The sequence below is a fragment of the Orycteropus afer genome, unplaced genomic scaffold (genome assembly GCF_000298275.1).
Source record: "Orycteropus afer afer isolate SDZICR_OR568_19922 unplaced genomic scaffold, OryAfe1.0 scaffold00064, whole genome shotgun sequence".
NCBI classification, from domain to species: domain Eukaryota; kingdom Metazoa; phylum Chordata; class Mammalia; order Tubulidentata; family Orycteropodidae; genus Orycteropus; species Orycteropus afer.
Window position 1 is genome coordinate 3,236,896 of NW_006921651.1, and position 23,254 is coordinate 3,260,149.

The window sequence follows — 23,254 nt, forward strand, 5'->3', positions numbered from 1 at the left end:
AGGAAAGCCAAGAGTGGGTTAGTCAGTAGGGCCCAGAACTGGCTTGAGGGCTAAGAGGAGAGATGGTTTCCACCTGCCTAGTACCTCGTCAGGCCACTTCTAGAGCCACTGGCCTCATCACTAGCTCACCATCTCCTCTCAGTCCTAGGACGGTTCCTGCCCCCACGTCTACTCTTGTCTGTGACTTTTTAAGAACCTGGTCTCTTGTGCTCAGGGTTCAGGGAGTAAAAGAGCTTCCAGCCCTTGCATGACATAGGAATCCTCTGATTTTAGCCCGAGTGTTCTGAGTGATGCTGAGCAGACTAGACCACAGCACACAGCCTCTCTTGGTGCGAATGTCTGGGGATGGGATAAGATGCTGCAGGCCAGGTCCACCAGGGAGAAGCCAGAGGGTGTGGTCCTCATGCAGGTGACTGTTGAGGTGGACTGCACATTTATTTAGCACCAAGCACAAAAGGCTCCCCATGTAGGGAAAGTTGGGGAGGCATCCTTGAGTACCACTCTAGTGCCTCCTCACATCCAGGTAGCTGTCACGGTGGGGAATCAGACCACTCCCAGAGCTTGAACAGCTGGAAACAGAAGCTGATGCTACCTTATTATCTCAAAGACTGCACCTCCGGGGGAGGCCGCTCTATAGGCCTCAGGGGCTCTGTCCCGAAGCAGGGGTGAGGGCGAGGTAAGGGGCCGGGAGGGCAGCTGCCTGGAGTGGAAACACCACAGACTACCGAGTGAGACAGAAATAGGCCAAATGCTGGTTCTATCTCTTACAAACCGTGTCCCTGGGCCAGGTGCTTCCTTTTCTGTGCCTCAGTTTCCTCCTCTGTGAAATGGAGATGAGGGTGTCTACCTCCTAGGGTTGTTGTGAATATTAAATGAATGAAGCATGTGAAAGCTCCTGGCATGTGGGAAGCACTGGTGAGGAGGCACCCAGTACAAGGTGGTAACGGGTTTGTTGACTTCTGAACCTCAGGGCTTCCCTCCTCCCTCGGGCAGAGGTGGCAAGCCCAGCCCTCTTTGTCTAGAAGGAAAGTAAGTGCCAGATTTTGGCCCCCTAGGATATCTTGGAAGGAAGGTTGGGCAATCCTACTTCCGTAGTGATACTGCCTCGGAAACCCAAGGAGGGGTCGCTATGAGTCGGGGCCGACTCGACGGCATATAACAACAACAACAACAACAGGATATCTTGGGGGAGCTCTGGTAGCATAGTGGCTAAGGCACTTACTTGACTGCTAACCAGAAGGCTGGCGGTTCAAACCCACCAGCCACTTCTCGGAAGGAAGATGGGGCAATCTACTTCCGTAGTGATACTGCCTCAGAAACCCAAGGATGGGTCGCTATGAGTCGGGTCCGATTCGATGGCACATAACAACAACAACAACAGGATATCTTGGAGACATAAGTCCCACCCGATCTTGGTCCCTACCACATTGTTTTAACGGTGTCTATCCTTCCTTATGCATCTTCCCTCTCTTCCCACTCTCATACCCAGTGTCCTTCCCGTTAATCATTTGGCATGGGGGAGATCCCTGCAGGCCAAGGTGGGCTGGGAGGGCTCCCTCAGGAGGTGGGACTTGATGTGGACCCTGAAGGGGAAGAATTCAATGAACTAAGGCCAGGTGTAGGGAGCTCTGGTAGCGTAGTGACTAAGGCACTTGACTGCTAACCAGAAGGCTGGCAGTTCAAAACCACCAAGCACTCCTGGAAAGGAAGGTTGGGCAATCTAATTCCATAGTGATACTGCCTTGCAGGAGCTCTGATAGCATAGTGCCTAAGGCACTTGACTGCTAACCAGAAGGCTGGCGGCTCAAACCCACCAACCACTCCTCAGAAGGAAGATGGGGCAATCTACTTTCGTAGTGATACTGCCTCGGAAACCCAAGGAAGGGTCTCTATGAATCAGGGCCAACTCAATGGCACATAACAACAACAAGGCCAGGTGTGTGCGGGTTGGGATGTTGTTGTTGTTATGTGCCCTCAAGTCGGGTTGGGATAGGGTAGGGGAAATTCCAAGTGGGAAAAGAAAACCTAGAGGAAGTGGGAGGTTCAGGTGTGAAAGAAAGAGCAAAGCTTTGGGTCAGGCTTGCCTGAGTTCAAATACCAGAGTTGCAAGTCCTAAGGCAAGTCACCTAACCCTTCTGAACCTGTTTGTCCATCTATAAAATGGATATAAAAACATCTGCTTGTCAGGATTATGGTGAGGATAAAGGGAGGTGATTTGGGGTAAAGGATCTGGAGTGGTAACAGGGGTGTGGGTAGGGGGTCAGCTGGTTCTGGGCTGTCCTTTGATAAGACACTCCTTTTCAGCATCCCAGACCCACGACTTTTCAGCCTCACTTGCACACTCCCCCAAACAGGAAGCTCATGACTACATTTTGGGACAGGCTGCTTAGTGCAGATTGTTACAAAGGGCTTCCTTTATAAACTTGAGTCCTTGTCACTTCCACCTACCATTGGGAGCTCTGCCTGTGAGACCTCTGAGACTCCTTGGTCTCCTGGGTTCACTTGCAGGGGGAGTCAGCTGAACTATGGATGGAAGAGCCCAGAAAGAGAGTTTGTCCAGGCACCGGCAGGATGGTTTTGAGTGAAAAGGCTGGGAAGGCCCCAGCCCTGCGTACCCTGCTAGGAGTCAGTTTGGAGCTGATAGCACCTCTCCCCTGACTCTACCAGGGTCTCCTTCTGGAAGCTTCTGTCTGGGAGAGGTCAGGCACGAGGGTACTCCTGAAACTGGCTCGCAGGGAAGGTCTGGCTGCCTGCCCCTGCTGAGCCCCCACCTCCGCAGCTTGTCCCACTGGAGCGGCCACGTCAGGCCTGGTCCGGGCAGGGCTGAGAGCGGAGGGTCAGCACGGCTCAGGGCGGGCGAGCAGGCCCGGCCCAGGCCCCAGGCTGCGCGGGACAGACGCAGCCGCCGCCAGCAGGCGCCTGCACACTTCCTCCCTCGCCTGCCCTGCTGCCGCCCCCTCCGCCGGGCACTCGGAGGCTGTTGCTTCACTCGCTGCCGCGCGTTCCATCCCACTGCGTCCTTCTCTCTTTCCTGGAGTAAAACTTTTCCGGAGGCGCCACCAGCTCGGAGGCCCGCTGGGCTCAGACGAGTTCCTGTGCTGGCGGGGCAAGGAGAGAGAAAAAAAGCAGGAGGAGCCGCTGCGGCGTGGGATCGGGCTGGGCTGTGGGGCCCTGCTCCACCTGGGGCGCGTCCGGGGGAACCACGCCCGGGGCTCCGAGAGGCCAGCCCTGCAGAGACCCGGGCCGCAGGTGCCCGCAGCCAGCCTCAGGTAAGGAAGGGTTCCTCCCTGGGTCGGCCAGGTACCCGGGAAGCAAGGCAGAATTGTTTCGGAGCTGCCCCGATGGATTGCCCTGGGTAGGTCGCGGGAGATCCCCAGCCCAGGACCCCCTTGGGCAGGGCCATTTCTATCCCAAAGAGGTCCCACTCAGACCTGGGTGGGGCACTGCCCTCGCCTGCGGGGCACGGACAATAGACTTACGGCGGCCTGCCCCATCCTCCACTTGCCACCCGCTCCTGTGCAGGCATCTGGCACCCACCTTTGGTGGGTTTGTGAATCCAGGGCTCCCACTGGAAGCTAATCAGGACCCTTGAAACCAAGAGAAGAGGAAGGGGAGATGGAGTTGCATTTAACTCATTGATGAATGAGCAAAACTACAAACTCTTTCCCAGGGAGTAAGACTGGACCCCTGGGCCTGTGAGTTGAGTCAAGAGTCAAACACCTCTTCCTCCTGTGACCTGTGTGGCCATGTGGCTCTCTGCCCAGGCCCATCCTGACAGCCCTGACAGAGACAGGAGGGGTTGGTGATAGAGATGAGGGCCTAGAAGGGGTTAATGGGCAGGTCTACCCCCTTTGCTTGCTGCCCTCCCTAACCTTCCTCTCTCTGGCTCCCTCTGGCCTGAGGACTTTTGTTTTCCATCCCTGGGATGGGGAGGAGGCCACACAGCCACACCCGGGGCTCTCTCTGGGCTTGTGTGGGTGGAGCCTGGAAGAGAGCTGGGCAGGACCTCTCTGGAGCCTGAGTCGGTGACCACTTGCTGGTGGGTGGCCAGCACCCTGCAGTCCTGAGTAAGGCAGAGAAGCCTTAGGGTACCCTGAGCCTCCACCTTCACCCAAGTCTGCTGAGGGGCTGCTGGAAGGCAAGAGCCACGGCTGGGGAAGGGGGGAACATGCCGTGGCTTGCCAGGCTCCCTTGGGCAGGCAAGGTCAGGAGGAGACAGAGAAAATGAAAGGTTCACTCTGTTCAGGCTCATCCTTTCCACGTCCCAAGCCTCTGCAGGTCCTGGTCAGAAGCCCTTCTCAGGCACCTGAATATTTGAATGGCCTCGAGCAAGGCACTTCCCGTTCAGGCCCTTAGTTTCCTGATCTTTGCAGGGAGACTCGCCCTCTACCCTCCACCTCACCAGTGTGACCTCCGGGAGCCACTGTGAAGATCCAACAGGTTGAGAGAGACGGAGGAGATAAGGGGTTGCACGCACAGGTCAATTATCAGGCATCATTTTTCCCTTCTGTGCTCCCTCCAGCATCCCTAAGAGGAGAGCAAGGACCAGAATGATTTACAGGCATACCTCGGGTATATTGAGGGTTCAGTTCCAGACCACCACAAGAAAGCAAATGTTGCAATAAGTCACATGAGTTTTTTGGTTTCCCAGTGCATATAAAAGTTATCTTTACACTGTACTGTAGTCTATGGCATGCAGTAGCATTATGAAAAAGTTTGAAATATTGTGAAAATTACCAAAATGTGATGCAGAGACATAAAGTGAGCACATGCTGTTGGGAAAATGGCGCCAAGAGACTTGCTTGACTCAGGATTGCCACAGACCTTCGATTTGTAAAAGATGCAGTATCTTCAAAGTGCAATAAAGTGAAGTAGAATAAAACGAGGTATGCCTGTATCCTCTTTTCACAGATGAGGAAACTGAGGCCCAGATAAGTCACGAAGTATGTTGAAAACCAGAATCTTCTAAACCAGTTCAGAGCCTGAGGTTTCCAAAATGAAGCAACAGGTTCCTATGAAATCCAGGGATGCTGGAGTCTTGCTGTGTCAGGCTCACCGTTGACTGGAGGCCCCTGTCTCCACGCTACCCCACACCACAGGATTAAGTCCAAGTTCTTTATCCACCAGGACACCCACTCCAGCTCTAATTGTACCCACGGGGTTAGAGTGTCCCAGCACATTAGCACTACCTGGAATCCCAGAGGGAAAAGTTGTCAATACCCCACAATCCCCAACACCAAAGGGCCATTCCCAGCCCCTGCCCCCAGAGAAAGTTGTGGTAGCAGGAAGAACGTAAGTGTTCAAGGCAGGCTTGGGGCTTGAGACCTGGGCTTCAGTCCCAGCTCTGACACTTCTGTGTGACCCTGGTAAGTCCCTCACCCCCAGTGAGCCTTGTGTACAATAAGGACAGTAATCCAGTCGTCTCATAGGGGCTTGTGAGGACGAGCAATAAGGGGGGTAAGTTAATGAGCAGTAGCGTTGCTGTTAGCTGACATCAGGTCAGCTCTGACTCATGGCAAACACATGAACAACAGAATGAAATGTTGTCTGGACCTATGCCATCTTCACTGTCTATTCTGGTTCCCTAGTGCTGCTCTGGCAGGAATATACCACAAATGGGATGGCCTTAACAAACAGGAGTTTATTCCCTTACAATTTGAGGCTTTAAATCCAAGTTCAAAGTGCCAGGCTCTAGGGGCTGTGAGAAAGCCCATCGACCTTGGGCTTCAGCTCTGCCTCTTGCTCCCGGCCTACTGAAGCTAGAGGCATCTCTTCACTCAGGCAGCTAGTGGCTGCTGAGGCTAACAAGCCCAAGGTTGACAAATAAAATGGCACAGTCCCAATGTTACCAAACCACATGGCAGGGCATTAATTCAAACCCACTTTAAGTCCCAAGGTTGGCAAAGCATGGCAGGCTGCTGAACAACAACACAGCTACATGCAGGGTCCAAGCGTGCCATAAGCTAGAGACTATCATCCCCAAGGCTTCTCCTTATATACAGCAAGCAGACCACATCCCAAAGGCAGCTACTCAGCTGCCTGTGGTAGATCCCATCATGGAGTTGATTGCCAGTCTCATCAGGGGAATAGCTACCACCAGCTGTCCAGACATTCAACCAAGCCCAGCCAAGTTGACATACGAATTTAACTCCCACACTATCACATGCTCAAGTCCATTGTTACAACCACTGTGAATTCTGAGTGCCTTCCAACCTTGGGGGCTCATCTTCCAGCACCGTTATCAGATCATACTCTCTTGTGCTCCATAGGGTTTTCATTGGTAATTTTCTAAGTGGATCACCAGGCCTTTCCTCCTAGTCTGTCTTAGTCTGGAAGCTCTGCTGAAACCTGTCCACCATGGGTGACCCCGCTGGGATTTGAAATACCAGTAGCTTCCAGCATCACAGCAACATGCAAGACAGCACAGTTGACAAACTGACAGGTGGGTGGTGGCGATGAACAGTAAACCAATACCAAACCTACTGCCGTCGAGTTGGTTCATAGTGACTGTATAAAGACAGCGTAGACCTGCCTCATAGAGTTTCCAAGGTTGTAGCTCTTTACGGAACCAAATTGCCATTTCTTTCTGGTAGGTTCAAACAGCTGGTCTTTTGCTTAGCACCCAAATGCTTAAACCACTGCATCACCAGGGCTCCAACAATTGTCGTTAGGTGCTGTTGAGTTGGTTTTCACTCATAGCAACAAAACACTGCCTCGTCCTGCACCATCCTCGTAATTGTTGCCGTTTGAGCTCATTGTTGCAGCCACGGTGATGGTCCACCTCATTGAGGGTCTTCCTCTTTCTTTGCTGGCCCTCTACTTTACCAAGCATGTCTTTCTCAAGGAACAGTAATGACCACTATTTCTCCCAAGTGTGTGCTCCCCCATCACCCCAAAACTCTTTCTCACAAAGAACTGGCCATACGAGCAGCCTCTTCAATCTCCATTTCCAAAGGCAAACATTTATCAGGTATCTGCTATTCCACAGGAAGTACCAGGCCGTGGCTGTAGGGGATAAGATGGCCAGACTGTGCCCTGCCTTCAGGTGCCCAACAGCCTGCGCCCTTGCCTAGCCCACCAGGAACCATCATTCCCCATCTGCCTCCATCCTGCAGCCGTCACCATGGCAGCTCTGATTGCAGAGAACTTCCGCTTCCTGTCACTGTTCTTCAAGAGCAAGGATGTGATGATTTTTAATGGGCTGGTAGCACTGGGGACAGTGGGCAGCCAGGAGCTATTCAGCGTGGTGGCCTTCCATTGCCCCTGCTCACCAGCCCGCAACTACTTGTATGGGCTGGCAGCCATCGGTGTGCCCGCCCTGGCTCTGTTCCTCGTCGGCGTCATCCTCAACAACCACACTTGGAACCTAGTTGCTGAGTGCCAGCACCGGAGGGCCAAGAACTGCTCAGCTGCCCCCATCTTCTTGCTCCTGAGCTCCATCCTAGGCCGCGCTGCCGTGGCCCCCGTTACTTGGTCTGTCATCTCCCTGCTGCGTGGGGAGGCTTACGTCTGTGCCCTCAGCGAGTTTGTGGACCCCTCCTCACTCACAGCCGAGGAAGAGGGCTTTCCACCAGCCCATGCTACAGAAATCCTGGCCAGATTCCCTTGCGGGGAGAGCCCTGCCAACCTGTCACGTTTCCGAGAAGAGGTCAGCCGCAGGCTCAGGTATGAGTCCCAGGTAAGGAGCTGTGCGGAGGGAAACCCCTTTCCTTTCTCTAAGTCGTGGTTGGTGGGGAGGTGCTGGGTGGCCCAGTGTTAAAAGTGGAGTTGGATCCTCAGGGGCTGAAGTCTCTAGGAAAGCACTAGATCATTAGTGTCAGGTTATCAGAGCTGTTTCATCCATGGGTTAATGCTTAGTGGTTAATGCCAGTCCCAAATAAGCCAGATAGTTTTAAACATTAAAGGAACATTCTCTGGCTAAGACTGAGCCATGATCCCAGTCACAGGTAAGTCTTTTACCCCAGCCTGGACCCCTGCAAGCCACTAAGAAATACTTGGTGTCGCCCATGAGTTGGCAGCAGAGTGTGGCAGGCTCCAGAGACCAGCATGTTACTAGTCCAGGAAGGAACTAGCCCCGCCTCAAGAGTTGCTGACATTAAGAAGTCCCTTGGGCCAGGAGGAGAGGGTGTCAGGAAATAGCAGCTGCTGCCCTGATGTTAGTTCTGAAGGTGCTGCTGATTCCAGGAGTGGAGAGAGCACAGAAGAGAGCTGGGCAGCAGAACTGAGCTGAAGTGTTAACAGTGAAGCAGTGGGTGTGGGAGTGAAGCAAAGAGCCAAGATTTTCTAAAAGGTCTCTTCTCCTGGGTGTATAAGGTACCCAAGAAGACAAGAAATAGGGCTGGAGCCAGCACCAAAGGAGATGGAAGATGGTAGTCAGAGAAAAGAGCAAAATTCATTTGATGCCAGTCAAATGCCCACAGATCTCTACACGTTCAGATGGGGAAACAGATGAACTTGACTCTTAATAGGCTCACACCCAGGCAAGCTTTTTGAGACAAGCATATGGGTGCCTCAAAACAAGGCAGCTGATGATGATGAGAGGAGTCAGGCCATGGGGGCCGCAGGGAAGGCAAGATCCCATCCAGGGGGGCTTTGGAAGGCTTTCTGGAGGCGTTATCTGGGCTGGGTTTGGTGGTTTGCTTGGATTTTGAAGGGCTAAAATGATGGGAGGGGCTGGGCCCTTGGGGCTGAAGGAATGGCAGTAGAAAATGCCGGAGGCAATCTAAGAACACACTCTGAAAGACAGCAGAGAAAGTGTTAAAGGGGGTAAGGGGAAAGAGGTGAAAGGAATCCCAGCCGAAGGGCTTCTTCTTACAGAAGTGGAACCTGAGGCTGGCAAGTTACAGAGCCAGGACCCTCAGGCCTAGATTCAGTCCACCTCTTTCTTCCACTTGTATCTGGGGTGGTAGGGGCCCAGGCAGCTCCTGGCCCCGCACTGAGTCCCGTCTCCTCTCTGGCCAGCTCTTTGGGTGGCTGCTCATCGGCCTGGTGGCCATCCTGGTGTTCCTGACCAAGTGCTTCAAGCAGTACTGCTCACCACTCAGCTACCGCCAGGAAGCCTACTGGGCGCGATACCGCGCCAACGAGGACCAGCTGTTCCAGCGCACAGCTGAGATGCACTCGCGAGTGCTTGCTGCCAACAACGTGCGCCGTTTCTTCGGTTTTGTGGCACTCAACAAGGATGATGAGGAGCTGGTTGCTAAGTTCCCAGTGGAAGGCACACAGCCGCGGCCACAGTGGAACGCCATCACAGGCATCTACTTATACCGGGAGAACCAGGGGCTCCCACTCTATAGCCGCCTGCACAAGTGGGCCCAGGGCCTGGCAGGCAATGGCACAGCCCCTGACAACATTGAGATGGGCCTGCTCACCTCCTAAGTGTCCTGTCCCCATGCTCTCTGCAAAGGACACACACTCATTGTCACTGAGTCAGACCTGACTCATAGCTACCCCTCCTTGGGTTTCTGAGGCATTATCACTATGGAAGTAGATTGCCCAACCTTCCTTCCAAGGAGTGGCTGGTGAGTTTGAACCACCAACCTTCTGGTTAGCAGTCATGTGCTTTAGGCACTACACCATCAGAACTCCTCCCTATGCTACCAGAGCTACTGGGTACCAAACTGAACCCCACTGCCTACTAACATCAGAATGGGATTTTTTTAAAAACCATAACTTCTTGGGAAAACAGGCCAGGAGGAAGGTGACCTGGGGTGGGGAGAAAAAATTGAGTGGACAATGTAGTCAGCTAATGGAAGGCTCTCAGACTTGAAGAAATGCCCTATCCTGTTGCCACTGGCCCACATGGTCAGCAGCTTTGGGGGAAAGACTCCTTCTCAGAACTGGTCCTTAATGGACAATGAGGAGGATATCTTCTTTTACTGGTGGGACTCCAAGGTTGGGAGGCCCCAGCCAGCAGAGCTAGGTGACAATGATAGTCACCAATAGGCTCCTCGTGCAGTTAATTTGTGTCTTAATTGCATATGGAAATGACTTGGGGGACCTGCCCTCAACAATGTATACTGCTAGCCTTATCTTATGTATTTAAATTTTTGATAAAGCTTTTTCTTGGTATAAAGGAATAGCCTGGTGTCAGCATGTCCAATGGCTGTGGGAGGAAGGGGCACAGGGAAACTCTGGACAGGACTGCAATGGGCTGGAGGGGCAGGAGGGGTGCAGGGAGCACAAGGTGCCTCCATACATGCAACAGGACTCCGTTATCTGATTCGATCTGAGGAACAAATGAGCCTGGCTTTTCTCAGGGAAGTTCAACTTGAAACATCAGGTCTCTAGAAGATGCTGCACTCACTAAGACAGAACTCCCTCTTGTATATTTAGGGCTGATGGCCAAGAACCAAGCCAGCAGCATCTCCTTCCCGTCCCAGCCCTTGGCTATTACCTCCACCACTCGCTTCCTCAAATCTTTGATACTCTCACTGGCCCTGTCCTGCTTCCTGGCATGGTCAGTTGCTTCCCATGGAAAATGTCTCAGGAGATTTCAGATGCCAACAGAGAAAACTTGTGGTTCCCTTGAGACACAGCCAAAAAGACAACCTGCTCCCCCAACTAGCCGGGACTGTTAGAACTGTGGGGTAGAGAGCAGTATTACATTATCGAAGGGGGTGGAAAGCTGTCTTTCTGGGGATTTTTACAGAACTGGAGAGAGGTCTGGTGCTAGTGGACCCCGCCATGTTTCCTTGCACTCAGGGACTTGAGGAACAATCCTGAAGTCAGTGGATTCTCTCTGCCCAGAAACCTCTCCCCACAGCTGAAAGGGGGCACAAAGAAATTTTGTGATCTTCCCCAAAGTCAAGCGAGTCGACCCTGGCCGAGCAAAGGGAGTAATGATGTGTAGCAACTTCCCACCTGCCATGTTTGGTGGTGGCACGTAAAATACATGTTCTCATTTAATCCACACAATAAAGCTTAAGGGAGGAATTTCTGACGCCATTTTACAAATGAAGGGAGGGACAGCCTTGGAGAAGGTGGGTGAGGGATGAGTCGTCAGGTGGGCTGAGCCAATAGCTGTGGCTTACCTCTCAGCCCTCCAGGTTTCACCAATTCCCTATGAGGGGCTGCCTCCATCCTCCTGTCCCACCTCGACAGCATCCATAAAAAGGGCTCAAGGTACTAGCTGAGCTGAGGTCAAGGGAGCACCCAGACTCCAAAATCAGACATGGAAATGCGTACAAAGAGCAGGGTAGAGGGCCTGCTCCATGGACCCAGTGACTCTCTCCAACTGGACCAAGAGGCTGGCCCAGGATCCCGGCCACAGGAGCCTCAGGAGTAAGCCCCTCCACTCTTACACGTCAGGGAACTCCCAGAGGAAAGACAAAGCTCTTCTGGAGCCTAAGAGTCTATCTACTGGCATCCGCTGAGCAGCCTCAGAGAAGGGAAAAGATTAAATTAATTGGTACTTAAAACCAAAAGGAAGTAAAAGAAATTTCAAACTCTTTTTCATCCTGACAGGATTGCTCAAAGGGTGCTGCAAAAAAGCAGCACTTAAATACAGTCCTCAGTCAATACTGTTCCAGGCTCCTGAGGGTGGACGCAGGGCTGCGTGCTCTGACAGTGCCCTTGAGGGCTGGCTGGCCACTAGTCCTCCAACACTGAGCTCTTAGCCTCCACGTATTCCAGGGCCTTCGCCTTCACTGCCTGCACGTCCTTCTCTGTGCCGTGCTGCTTCTCGTAGTCCAGGTAGCGCTTGAAGAAGAATTTCATTTTCTTAGGGGCCAGGCTCAGGTGAATGACTCGCTCAAAAATGTCCCTGTGAAAAGGAGCAGGGCAGCGTGAGCCTCACGGTCCCAGGCCACACGATTCTGGCTAGCACCCACATGTGGACTCTGCTCTAAGCCCAGGGTCCTCTCTCACCCAGCACTCCTACTACTTTTCATTACCACCACTGATTTCCACAATGCCCCTGGAGGAAAAGGTCCCACCACCCTCATCTTCTGGGTGAGCAGCAGACACAAAGATGTCCAGGGACTGACTTCCTGAAGTCACACAGTGAATTAGGACAAAACTACTGGGTTGGGGGCCATAGTGAAATGTGGCTCTGGAAGAAAGTGCTGCTTTAAACCCACTGAAGCACTCTGGGTCCTCCAAGGCACCTATTCTTTCTGGACCTCAGTCTACCCATTGCTAGCCCTCCCTGCCTGTGAGAACACAGGAGGCAAAAGTGACATGGTAACTGTGAGTGTTCCCTAGAACAAGGGACATGATGCTAATTATGAGGAAACCCAAGTCTTCTGGCTGGCAGGCCAGGGACCGGGCTACTTCCTACCCATGGTTCCAGATACAGACCAGCTACTGGGGCAGAAAAAGAAGCTGGAAAAACGATCACCCCAGGACCTAATGCATCATGTCAAAGCTGTTTTGCTAGGTGAGCTTCTCTAGGGTAAGAAATCAGCTCGCCAGTACCCTCCTCCCCCACAGGGAAGTCAGCCTGCCATCTCCCCTCTCACCGGACTTCCTTCTGGCTGCCATGCTTGATGGTCATGTCAATGTACACCGACCACACATCCGTGCGCTTTGGGTAGGTACTCAGTGTGTTCTCGAAGATGGCTCTGGCCCGCTCCGCATCTCCCAGCTGGAACTCGAGCTGGGCAAACTTGGCAATCACATCCACGTCTGCAGGGAGAGGGGAGCTGAGAAGCCCAGTAAGCAGACAGACCCCTCCTGTAACACAATGGGCTACAGGGACCAGAGAGAGTCAGACTCCCTGCTCCTGGGTACCCCAGGTATGGCAAGCAGAACAGAGCCTGAACAGAACAGTGGAGTGTGTTTAGGGCCAAAGGACAGTACACAGATAGGTACTGACCTAGACTCCAACTGCAGATACCCTACCTACCCTGCAGGCCTAGAAATGGTTTATGGGGAAGGGGGGCCAACCGAATTAGTGCTACTTGGTGTTTATTCCTCCAAGTGTTGTAGTTCTGGTATTTGAAATGCAACATGTATTCTTATGCTCATGAGCATGCAATGAACAGAGGTAATGACACACCCCCACAAGGCTGTCCTAAGGCAACACCTTCCATGGGTAAGAAGACCCCCAATCCTCATTCCTGGATCCAAGAGAGCTGTTCAGGAACTGGGCTGGCTAGTAGGAACTAGCACTTACGCTCCTTCTTAGGCAGGCACTCAAGGGCTCGCTGCAGCGCACGGTGACTGGCACCAGCCTGGCCCCTCCGCAGAAGGAAAGAGCCGTATTTGATCCAGACAGCTTTCTCCAAGCGGAAACGCTTCAGCATTCGGTTGTAGAGCTCTCCTGCTTCCTGTGGGAAAAGACGATTTGTAAGCCAAGGAGAGAACTACAACAGGGGCAGCAACAAGGACCAGCAGTGAAGCTCGTGAGATCAGCACACACCCAGGCCTAATCTAGACACCCAAGGGAGGCTCGATGACACAAGGGCACAACGAGAGCCACAAAATTACATGGGGTCAGTCTGCTAACCTTGTGCCAGTAAAGGGATCTGAAGGCTAGAAGGAGGGACAATGGCAAGGGGGAATGAGAGATGGAAAAGGGGGTAGTGGGCCAAAATGTCACCTTCTGTCCACAATCCTCCAGTCAAGAGCTATACCCAGGGGTCCACTGGCCTTTCATTTCCAAAGCTACCACATCCTTTGCCTTCAGCCCACCTTCCTGAAGTGAAGGTGAGGAAAATTACTTCCTTCACAGATGATGAGGAAGCTAGGCCCAGACACCCCTCAGCAATCCTAAGACAGGACGATCCTAAGCCCTAAGATGCTGCCTCAGGGACTGCCAGGAGGTAGGCTCTGGGAGGCCAGGGACCCTCTGCCCACCTGGCTTAGAGCCTCACCTGGAATTTCTCTGACTTGGTGTAGATGTCAGCCAGGTGCAGAAAGACCTTCAGAGGCTCATTGTACTGCACTGCTCGCTCGAAGACCTTGGTCAGTGACTCCTGAGAGCCGTACATGTTCTCTAGGTTCAGCAGTGCCACCCACACGTTCAGCTTCTCCTGCTCCTCTCTGCAGGAAAAGCAGTCAGCGCCTGAACTCCAGTGACCCAGCCCCACAAGGCCCCCACTCCCGTCCAGGGGTGTCAACGACAATCACTCCTTCTCCTAGGCTCCTTCTGGGTGTCCAGCCTCGAGTGCAGGCACTGAGAGACCCTATCCCCACTGCAGCTCATGCAGAAGCAGGGACCCCTCTGACCCTTGACTCCTGGGCCAGAGACTCTCTGCCTCCTGCCTCCACTGGGAAGGAAGCCTACAAAATCTTAAAATTAGCCTGGGGTTCAAGCTGAAGGAACAGGATCTTAGGTCTGATTATCTTCCTAAACAGGAGAATGAGGCAAAAGATCTGCCACCTCTCTTCTGCAAACTAACTGGACTTTCTGACTGAAAAATTTAGGGTTTTCACAGAGGTGGAGAGTTCTTTTTCCTATTCTGCTTCTGCTCCAAACTAGGTCCCTTATTTAAGTGTAGGGACTCTTGCAAATGTTACCTTTAGCTATTTTAGTAAAGACGACTATAAAATATGAATGAGCAGACGATCTGTTTCACAGATGGTCACACCTGTGAGAGAAAGCCTGGCAACGCATGGGCCCCTGGTGGCAGCCACACACACTGCTGTCAGCCTGCCTGGGAGGAAATGACCCTCAGCAGCAGACTCTGCAAGCCCAGAACCTGGGGAGACAGGCCCTTCCTGTCAAAAGGCCCCTCCCTAGAGCAGAGGGGAGGCAAAATCGAGACCTGAAGGAAATGGTCTTGAGAGCCCGCTCAGCCACGGCACGGGCCTTCTCGATCTCTGTGGCCTGTAGGTGGAAGGCCATGTACTGCAGCCACAGGATGGAGCTGCTGGGGGAGCTGAGCACCAGTCGGTCAAAATCATCCGCTGACTCTGGCTGCCGCCCAGGGTCCCTCAGGGCCTCCTCAATGCAGGACAGCTGTTTCTCTGCCTTCTGCTTCTCCAACGCCCTTTCCTTCTTGCTTTTCTTCTTCTGGTAGGGAAGGCAGAAAACTAGGTGAGTAGCGTGCTCCTCAGACCCTGGGGGAGTCTAGTGGAAGCCGAGGGTGGGCGGGCAGTCCCTGGGCTCTGGAAGTCCTCCCTGGAGGGAACACTGAGGCTAGAACAGAGCACATGAGACTGGCACAAAAGGCTCCCCGAAGAAAGACAAAGCCCTGGGAAATACGGCACCGTGGCTTCATGTGGCGTGTCGTCCTCCTCGCTGTCTGAGCTCTCTCCTCGAGGTGGCAGGGCTGGGGTGAGGGAGTCTAGCCCCACGTCCCACATGAAGCCTGAAGACAGCTGCAGCCGGGGCGCATCTGCTGGCTTGGTCAGCTTCTTCTGGAGAATCAGAGGTGTGTGAGGAAAGCACTTGGCTCCGGCAGCCACTGCTCCCCAGCCCTGCCCCACCAGAAGGAGCAAGGACTCCCACCTTGCCCAAGACCCTTCCTCTCCTACCTCCAGGTTAGGGTAAACACCAGAAAAACCAAACCCACTGCCATCGAGCTGATTCTAACTCATAGCGACCACCATTGAGTTTCCAAGCCTATATATCTTTACAGAAGCAGCTTCCTCATCCTCTTCCCGTAAAGAAGTGGTGGGTTTGAACTGTTGACCTTCTGGTTAACAGCCAAATGTCTTGCACACTACACCGCCAGAGTTCCTTAAACTTTATAGTTGTTGTTGTTATGTGCCGTCGAGTCGGATCTGACTCATAGTGACCCCTCCTTGGGTTTCCAAGGCAGTATACTACGGAGGAAGATTGCCCAACCTTCTTTCCAAGGAGTGGCTGGTGGGTTTGAACTGCCAGCCTTCTGGGTAGCAGTCAAGTGCCTTAGGCACCACGCTACCAGAGCTCCTAAACTTTAGAGTAGTGACTTAAAAGTTTTCTTCATAAATAAATTTACTTAGTAACAAATTTTAAACATTATATATATATTATATACACACACATATATATAAGGTGGGTAGAGATATGACAAAAAATCTGAGGACTATCAGGCTGCAAGTGCCTAAAGTGTGGGAGCTCTGCCCAGGTGTAAGCCCTTCTAATTCAGTCCTCTCAGCTCAAGTATTCCCAATGTCACTGAGTCGATTCCAACTCACAGCAACCCTACAGGGCAGAGCAGAAATGCCCCCTGGGGCTTCCAAGGCTGTAATCTTTATGGAAGCAGACTATCACATTTCTCCCTTAGGGCAGCTGGTAGACTTGAACCACTGAACTCTCAGTCAGCAGCTGACTGCTTAACCATGGGACCACCAGCGCTCCTTTGCTCAAGTATTCCTGTCCCTTTTTCAGAGCAGAATGAAGGCTAAGCCTCCTCTGTAACAGCCTCACCCCACTGATTTAATTCCATTCCAGTCAATAAACATTTACCAGAATTTATTTAATGCAGCCCACTCTATGGGTGAAACAAGGTCCCAGTCCTCAAGGAGCTTATGGTCAACTGAGGAAACTAAAAGTCCCACTGTCTCCTATTTTACAGGAAACGAAGTAAAAGAGGACAGTGCTTACACAGCCAAGCTCTTAGGTAGGACACCAGGGACTTCCTTCACCCAGAGCAACCTTTTCTTTTCCACTCAATGTTGTCCCTTACCTTGGCCAGCGCAGTCATCTCTTCTATCTCCTCCTCTCCTTCCCGGTAATACACTTCAACACCACTGTCGTCCTCCTCGGATGGACCAGCTTTCTTCTGCTTCTTGTTCACTCTCTCCTGAGATGGCAAGCAGGAAAGCTGCTGAGCCACCCTTCTTGCCCAGAAGCACCTCTGGCCTGAAGCCAACGTCCTCCCTCTGCTCCTCCTGGCCCCAGCCAAGACGCAGCCCCATACTCATGCTGCTCCCATTCCGAGAGCAGGCTAGGCAGCAGCCTGGCTAGCTTTCATGCTTTCCCTTTTCCGGCGCAGAGAGACTGGCCTCCGAGGGCTTACCTGCTCGCTTCCAGACTCACGGCGGCCCCGCTTGCCCTGCTTCTTCACTTGCGGCTGCCGGGGCTCACGCTTCTCCTTGCTGGGCCGCTTCGCGTCCTCTGGCCCTTTCTGGTTCTTCTTCTCTTTCCTTTTCTGGTTCTTCTTCTCCTCATTCCTTCTTTGGTCCACCCTCTCTGCCTCTGTTTCCCTCTCCTCCTGCTCTAGATGTGGCCGTCCTATGGAGGCAGGAAGCACGTCTGGCTTCCCAGTGTCGCTGGAGAGGAACGACAGTGCCACGAGTTTCCTCTTGTAGTTCAGGCTATGACAGAGGGCAGGGAGGGTGGAGAGTGAGACAACATACAAAGTACAAAGTGGGGGAAGGGGAAGGGGTGAGTGCTTACTGTGACAGGGTCTCCTTTTAGAGAGCTAGACAGCAGTGACAGTTGCACAGCACTGCGAAAGCACTAAAGGGAACTGACTTCTTCATTTCAAAACAGCTAATTTTATGTCAATTTCACCTGAATTTTTTTAAGATGTTTAAAGGCCACACCAAGCAACCCAGTCCTACCTTCTCCTCAGCCCACAATGCTGGACCCTGGCCCTCCTGCCTTGGAAATCCACTTACTTAGGAACCATGTGCACATTTTACCATGCTTCACAGAAAAACACAAGGGCAACTGTGATACCCCCCACCCTCCCACCCCAACAATAGGAACCTCTCTGTACCTGCTTTTAGGAGAGGTAGAAGGGCCCAAACAAGGGGTTTTCGTTCATCTGAACACAACAGTCACCACTACCAAGCCATTATATTCAAAGTTTATCTCCAAAACCGCTTCTGAGGGCTCCCGGAGGAGGTTTGATTCACATCATAGAGAGAGAGAAGGCACTGACCTGAGGATCTTGGCTGTGAGCAGCTTCCCTTCAGGGAGATACGTGCTGTAAAGGGCTCTCTCAGATGGGCTGTGCCGGGAGACATAGGAGTACTGGGCCACACCCACCACTGAGGGGCCAAGACTGAAAGGAGAGACAAGGGTCCTGTGATCAAAAACACGACAGCAGAACCCATCCGGCCCAGAGACCCCACTTTCACAAGGATCCAGGTTGTAACAAGGATTTACGTCAGGATAAAGAGGGCATTTCAAACTGGAAAAAATGATGATGATGGTAAGGATACAACTGAAGGAGATTTCTTTTTGCTCTACATCATAGCACAATAACATATCAATCGTAAACTGTCAGAGCATAAAGAGAAAGCGAGGAAATGTAACAGCAGGGAAGGCCGGGGAGGCTGTCACATCTAGTGGCTGTGAGCTCTGTGATCTCCCACAGCAGCTACAAATCACAGGCATACAATGAATCAAAGAAAACCCAGTTCACTGAAAACTGAAATCTGGTAGGCTGTGGTGTTTGTTCAAAAGGATAAACAAGAACTTTAAAACACTTCTAAGTTAGTGGAAACTTGTAGACTCCCCTTCTTTCATATTCTCGTCCAAAGAAGTCCAGCACAGATCTGGGGAAGGCCCTCTCAGCCCTTGCCCTGCTCACCTGAGGAGCACACCACGCGGCTCGACGGCCTTCACGTAGCCCCGCAGGAGCTGCCCCTCCTTAATGTCCTGCATGGAGTTAATCTCAGGATCTTCTATTTTGCTTTTCGTCTCTGGGTTGGTTCTAAAGGAATAAAAAAGCCTTACTTCCATATTCCTAATCCCCTTTTTCCCACTCCCCTCCCAATACAACTGCAATAATTATACTTAGTATGCAAGACCCTGAACCTGCCAGTGGGATGTAACCTTCAGAGCCCAAGCCTACTCTCCCTGAAGTCCTGCCAGCCAGGAGCACGCATGTGCAAGTCGTCTCTACATACACAGGCAGAGGCTGACCAAGCGAGAGAGGGGTCAAACCCAAAACCTTGGCCTTAGAAACATCCATTCCTAACCATGGAGCAAACTGACCACACGCCTAAGCACTCCATGTCATATTCGCCCACACCACGGCAGCATAGTGCCTAGGCACCTGACTGCTCACCAGGAGGCTGGCGGTTCAAACCCACCAGCCACTCCTCCGAAGGAAGGTTAGGCAATCTATTTCTGTAGTGATACTACCTCGGAAACCCAAGGAGGTCGCTATGAGTCGGGTCCAACTCAACAGCACTTAACAACAAGAACAACAACAATGGAACCTTGGGCTAAATCATCTCCCCTCACCAAGGCCACCACCTTGCAAACTTGAACACCTGCTTTTGACTGTTTAAACCTCTTCCTGGGGAAATAACAGCCTGAGCAAATGGAGCTCTTCTAGGAATCTGAGTATCTCCAGGTTTTCTGGATAAAAGAGGGGCAGGGTGTGGAGTGGCTGAGCAGAGAATAAAGGTTGGGAACCCCAAGTTCTGTGTCAGACACATGCAGCCTTCCTTTAGTCCTCTGGGTGGTCCTCTTCCCTTCCTGTCCCCAGCAACATAGATACCCACCTGGACGATCGCAGAGACAAAGTCAACATGTGGTCTGCAGTGGACAGGACACAGCACCTGAAATGAGAATAAAAGAGAATTAAATGCTCAATTCTGAGCTACTCTGGAGACAACAAAAGGCCTGAGCATCCTTTCCACCAGGCTGACCAACAAGCAAGAGCTAGGTTCTGGTCATGAAACTTGGGTTCTGATTCTTTACTCTGTTGACAGCCTGTTGAGGGACTCTGGACAAGTTGCTTCATCTCTCTGGGCTTCAGTTTACTAGTTTGTCAAGTAAAAATAACACTACCTACTTTTCGTACCCAACAAAGGTGTTGGGAGAAGGACTAAAGAGGAGACATGAAAGCCTTCTGAAGGTTTAGGACCATGTAGTGACCATTTAAGAGATGAGACCAGACCCATGTTAGGTCCTGATCTCAGTGGAGAAAAACTAACCCTGAGGAAACCATCACCAAGGATGATCCAGGTACTACATGCAGGAGTAAAGAGGCCAGAGATCAGTGAAGCCTGAGCACAAGGCGGCTTCCAGGAGGGACAGCAGAGCTGGGTTGGATTTCCAGACTTACATCATCTGAAATGGTAATGTGTAAACCAAAGCAGCTATTTAAATGGAGAAAAGACTGCAGTCGTCAGGGAATCCATTTGACTTGGATCCACAATCAACACCCATGGAATTAGCAGTCAAGAACTCAGACATCATACTGCACTGGGCAAATGTGCTACAAGACCTTTTTAAAGTGTTAAGAAGCTGGAGAGAACAATGATGGGAGAAAGAAGGGCTATTTATGCACAGCGAGACAACAGCTCAGGGGGCAGGGGTGCACGGAGGGATGGACACAGGGAAGAGGTAACTATCGGGAGGAAGTGGGAGGGGAGCTGTTGCATTGTGCTAAATTGTAGTCAATGTCATGAGACAAAGTATGTGAAATGCTGTATGGAAAGTGAATTTGCTCTGTAAATTTTCACCCAAATCACTAAGAAAAAAAGTGTTAAGAAGCAAAGATGTCAATTTGAAGACTAAGGTGCACCTAACCCAAACCATAGTATTTCCAATTGCCTCATATGCATGTGAAAGCTAGACAATGAATAAGGAAGACCTAAGAGTTGTTGCCTTTGAATTGTGGTGCTGGCAAAGAATATTGAAAATGATATGGACTGCTAGAAGAACTAACAAATCTGTCCTGGGAGAAGTGCAGCTGAAATACTCCTCTGAAGTGTGAATGGCCATTTTCTCACCTACTTTGGTCATGTTGTCAGAAGGGACCATTTCCTGGAGAACGGTATCATGTTTGGTAAAGTGGAGGGCCAGTGAAAAAGGGGAAAACCTTCAACAAGATAGAGTGACACACTGGCTTCAATGATGACTGAGGCATAGCAAGGACTGTGAGAATGGCACAGGACTGGGCAGTCTTTCACTCTGTTTGCAGAAGGCTGCTGTGAGTTGAATGACTCAACAGCACCTAACGACAATAATCTTAGAAAGAATCTCAGCAACTATACAGCCCAAATTTTCCCACCAATGTCAGCCTTTTAAAACATGACAGTGCAGACCTTCGAGCTAGAAAGAGCCTTGGGGGATCTTACCTTTAGGCAAGTAATTTATTCTTTATACTCAACAGAAGAGGGAACTGTGATTTAATGATACTCACAGATTTGGTCATAACAAAATGTATTTAAAGTAAGTAATTTTGCTGAAAAGCAAAACCTCATCTTCTAAGCCTCAAGGGATAAAACAGAGGTGGATCTTGAATTTTTATAGAGCTCATTTCTTTTTCTTCTCCTATTGTTGTTATGTGCCGTGGAGTCGGCCCTGACTCACATCGACCCCTTCTTGGGTTTCTGAGGCAGTATCACTACAGAAGTAAATTGCCCAACCTTCCTTTCAAGGAGTGGCTGGTGGGTTTGAACTGCCATCCTTCTGGTTAGCAGTCACGTGCCTTAGGCACTATGCAGAGCTCCTTTTCTTCTCCTAGGTCCTGGAAATTTATGTCTTTAATTCTGATAAGTATTTGATAATTTAAGCAGGTGTTTGGGTGTCTGGGACATTTGAGACAGGAAGGCACAATTTCTCTGCTTCCTAAAAGCATCCATCCCATCATTAACAGTGATTCTTAGAAACATCTTTATTATATCAAGTTGACGTCTGCCTCTTTGATGCTAGTTTATCCAGGCTTTAACATGGTTTTAAAACTTTCACTGAGGTGGGTTCATTTGTGTGCATCTGAAATAGTTCATAAATAAAGCCCTGTAGCTGGCAAAAGTCACTGTCTTTTTTTATAAAGAACACCTACAGATGACTAAAACTATGTTAAAAGATGACTACTTCAATATAAAAATGAGCAAAGCGACTCAGACCAGCAAAGCACAGAACAAATGTAAACAGCTAAGAAACATGAAAAATGACCAATAAGAGAAATGCAAATTACAACGATACATCCATTTCTGTCTACCCAAGAGCTAAGACGGAAAATTAATATCGAGTGTCAGGAGAGGGGTGAGAAATGGACAGACATATTCACTGTTAACGGGAATATAAATTAGCAGAGTTGTTTTGGAAGGCAATTTTACAAAAACAATCAAAAACTTAAATGTATACATCATTTCATCCATAAATTTCACTTCTAAGAATTTATTTCATACATGTCATGTGCTAGCATGGAAAACCATGTACAAAGATGTTCACGTCAACAATATCCATCAACAGGACTTGTTAACGAAATCATGATAAAACACACATAAGGAGGTACCATACAACTAAAATTAAGGGGTTTTTTTTGTTTGTTTATTTGTTTTAAGAAAGAAAAAGAACAAAGCAGATTTAAATATACTAGCACAGGAAAAGAAAAAGTCTATGAAAAACTGCTAAGAGAAAAAGTAAGTTGCAAAACATATAAAATGATATTTTATTATTAGATGAAAAAAAATTATGCCTATATGTTAAAGTTATAGAAAAATAAAGACCAAAGTATGTGTGTGTGTATATATATAAACCAGAAAACCAAAACCAAACTGCTGTCAAGTCAATTCCGACTCATAGAGACCCCTCCTTGGGTTTCCGAGGCGGTATGTCTATGGAAGTAGATTACCCAGTCTTCGTTCTGAGGAGTGGCTGATGGGTTTGAACAACCAGTGTTCTGGTTAGAAGTCAAATGCCTTAGGCACTACGCCACCAGAGCTCCTTGTGTGTGTGTGTATGTGTGTTTATCAAAAAGAAACATATGTGTGTGTATATATACACACATATATACACACACATATACATACATATAAAAAAGCAAAAACAATGAAGAAAATGATGTATTTTCTATTTAAACTTTTTTTTTAATCCCAAACCACATATTACCTCTATATATTTAAAAAAAAAAAAAAAAATTCCACCAGTTCTACAAATAGCTCACAAGAGGGAGAAAACTTGTCTTACCTGACAATCTTTTGGGGGACAAAGTCTTCCAGGGGCTTCTCAGAGTAAGAGTCACTCAAGTGAAATATACTGACTCTTCCAAACTTCCCAAAAGGAAAGGAGACAGTCAGCCCCTCATTGGGAGTCACCTTTAACACTCGGCCCATGGCCACTTCCCCTTTCTCAAGCTTGTGAGGACCTGGTGGGAGATTAGGAGAAACAGAAACTGAGCCAACAAAGAAGCTGGAATGCTATCCACCCATAAGCTGGAGAGGGCAAAGGCTGCCCAGGCTGAGTGGGCTAGAATGACCGTGAAGGCCCAGACTACCACACTAAATAGCAAAAAAAAAAAAAAACAACAACCCAGGGCCACGTGGTGGACACCCTTTCTGAGGGATTTGAGAAAACCAGTACCAGTATACGTAAAGGTGCATTGGACAGTAATGGAGTAACACCAGCCCCAGAACAAACTCCCAAGAGAAGAACTGTTCCAAGAAGTCACCGAACTAGGCT

At 50.4% G+C, this 23,254-nt stretch overlaps 2 protein-coding genes across 2 annotated transcripts in view; one reads left to right on the top strand and one right to left on the bottom strand.

Annotated features, from left to right (window-relative positions):
- Nucleotides 1-7,123: 7,123 nt before the first annotated feature.
- On the top strand, nt 7,124-9,378 carry CALHM2 (calcium homeostasis modulator family member 2). Its single transcript, XM_007939876.1, has 2 exons — nt 7,124-7,678; nt 8,962-9,378. Exons 1-2 carry the CDS (start codon nt 7,124-7,126, stop codon nt 9,376-9,378), a joined length of 972 nt encoding a protein of 323 aa, XP_007938067.1.
- A 2,214-nt stretch (nt 9,379-11,592) lies between these two features.
- PDCD11 (programmed cell death 11) overlaps nt 11,593-23,254 on the bottom strand; it is a 41,741-nt gene continuing 30,079 nt past the window's right edge. The window contains exons 24-35 of the mRNA XM_007939877.2: nt 22,763-22,940; nt 19,342-19,398; nt 18,420-18,542; nt 17,766-17,888; nt 16,896-17,193; nt 16,563-16,679; nt 15,157-15,306; nt 14,712-14,959; nt 13,818-13,986; nt 13,118-13,271; nt 12,462-12,627; nt 11,593-11,764 (exon numbers count right to left, since the gene is read on the bottom strand). Coding sequence (XP_007938068.1) covers nt 11,593-11,764; nt 12,462-12,627; nt 13,118-13,271; nt 13,818-13,986; nt 14,712-14,959; nt 15,157-15,306; nt 16,563-16,679; nt 16,896-17,193; nt 17,766-17,888; nt 18,420-18,542; nt 19,342-19,398; nt 22,763-22,940 — 1,955 coding nt within the window. The remainder of the gene's footprint in view (nt 11,765-12,461; nt 12,628-13,117; nt 13,272-13,817; nt 13,987-14,711; nt 14,960-15,156; nt 15,307-16,562; nt 16,680-16,895; nt 17,194-17,765; nt 17,889-18,419; nt 18,543-19,341; nt 19,399-22,762; nt 22,941-23,254) is intronic.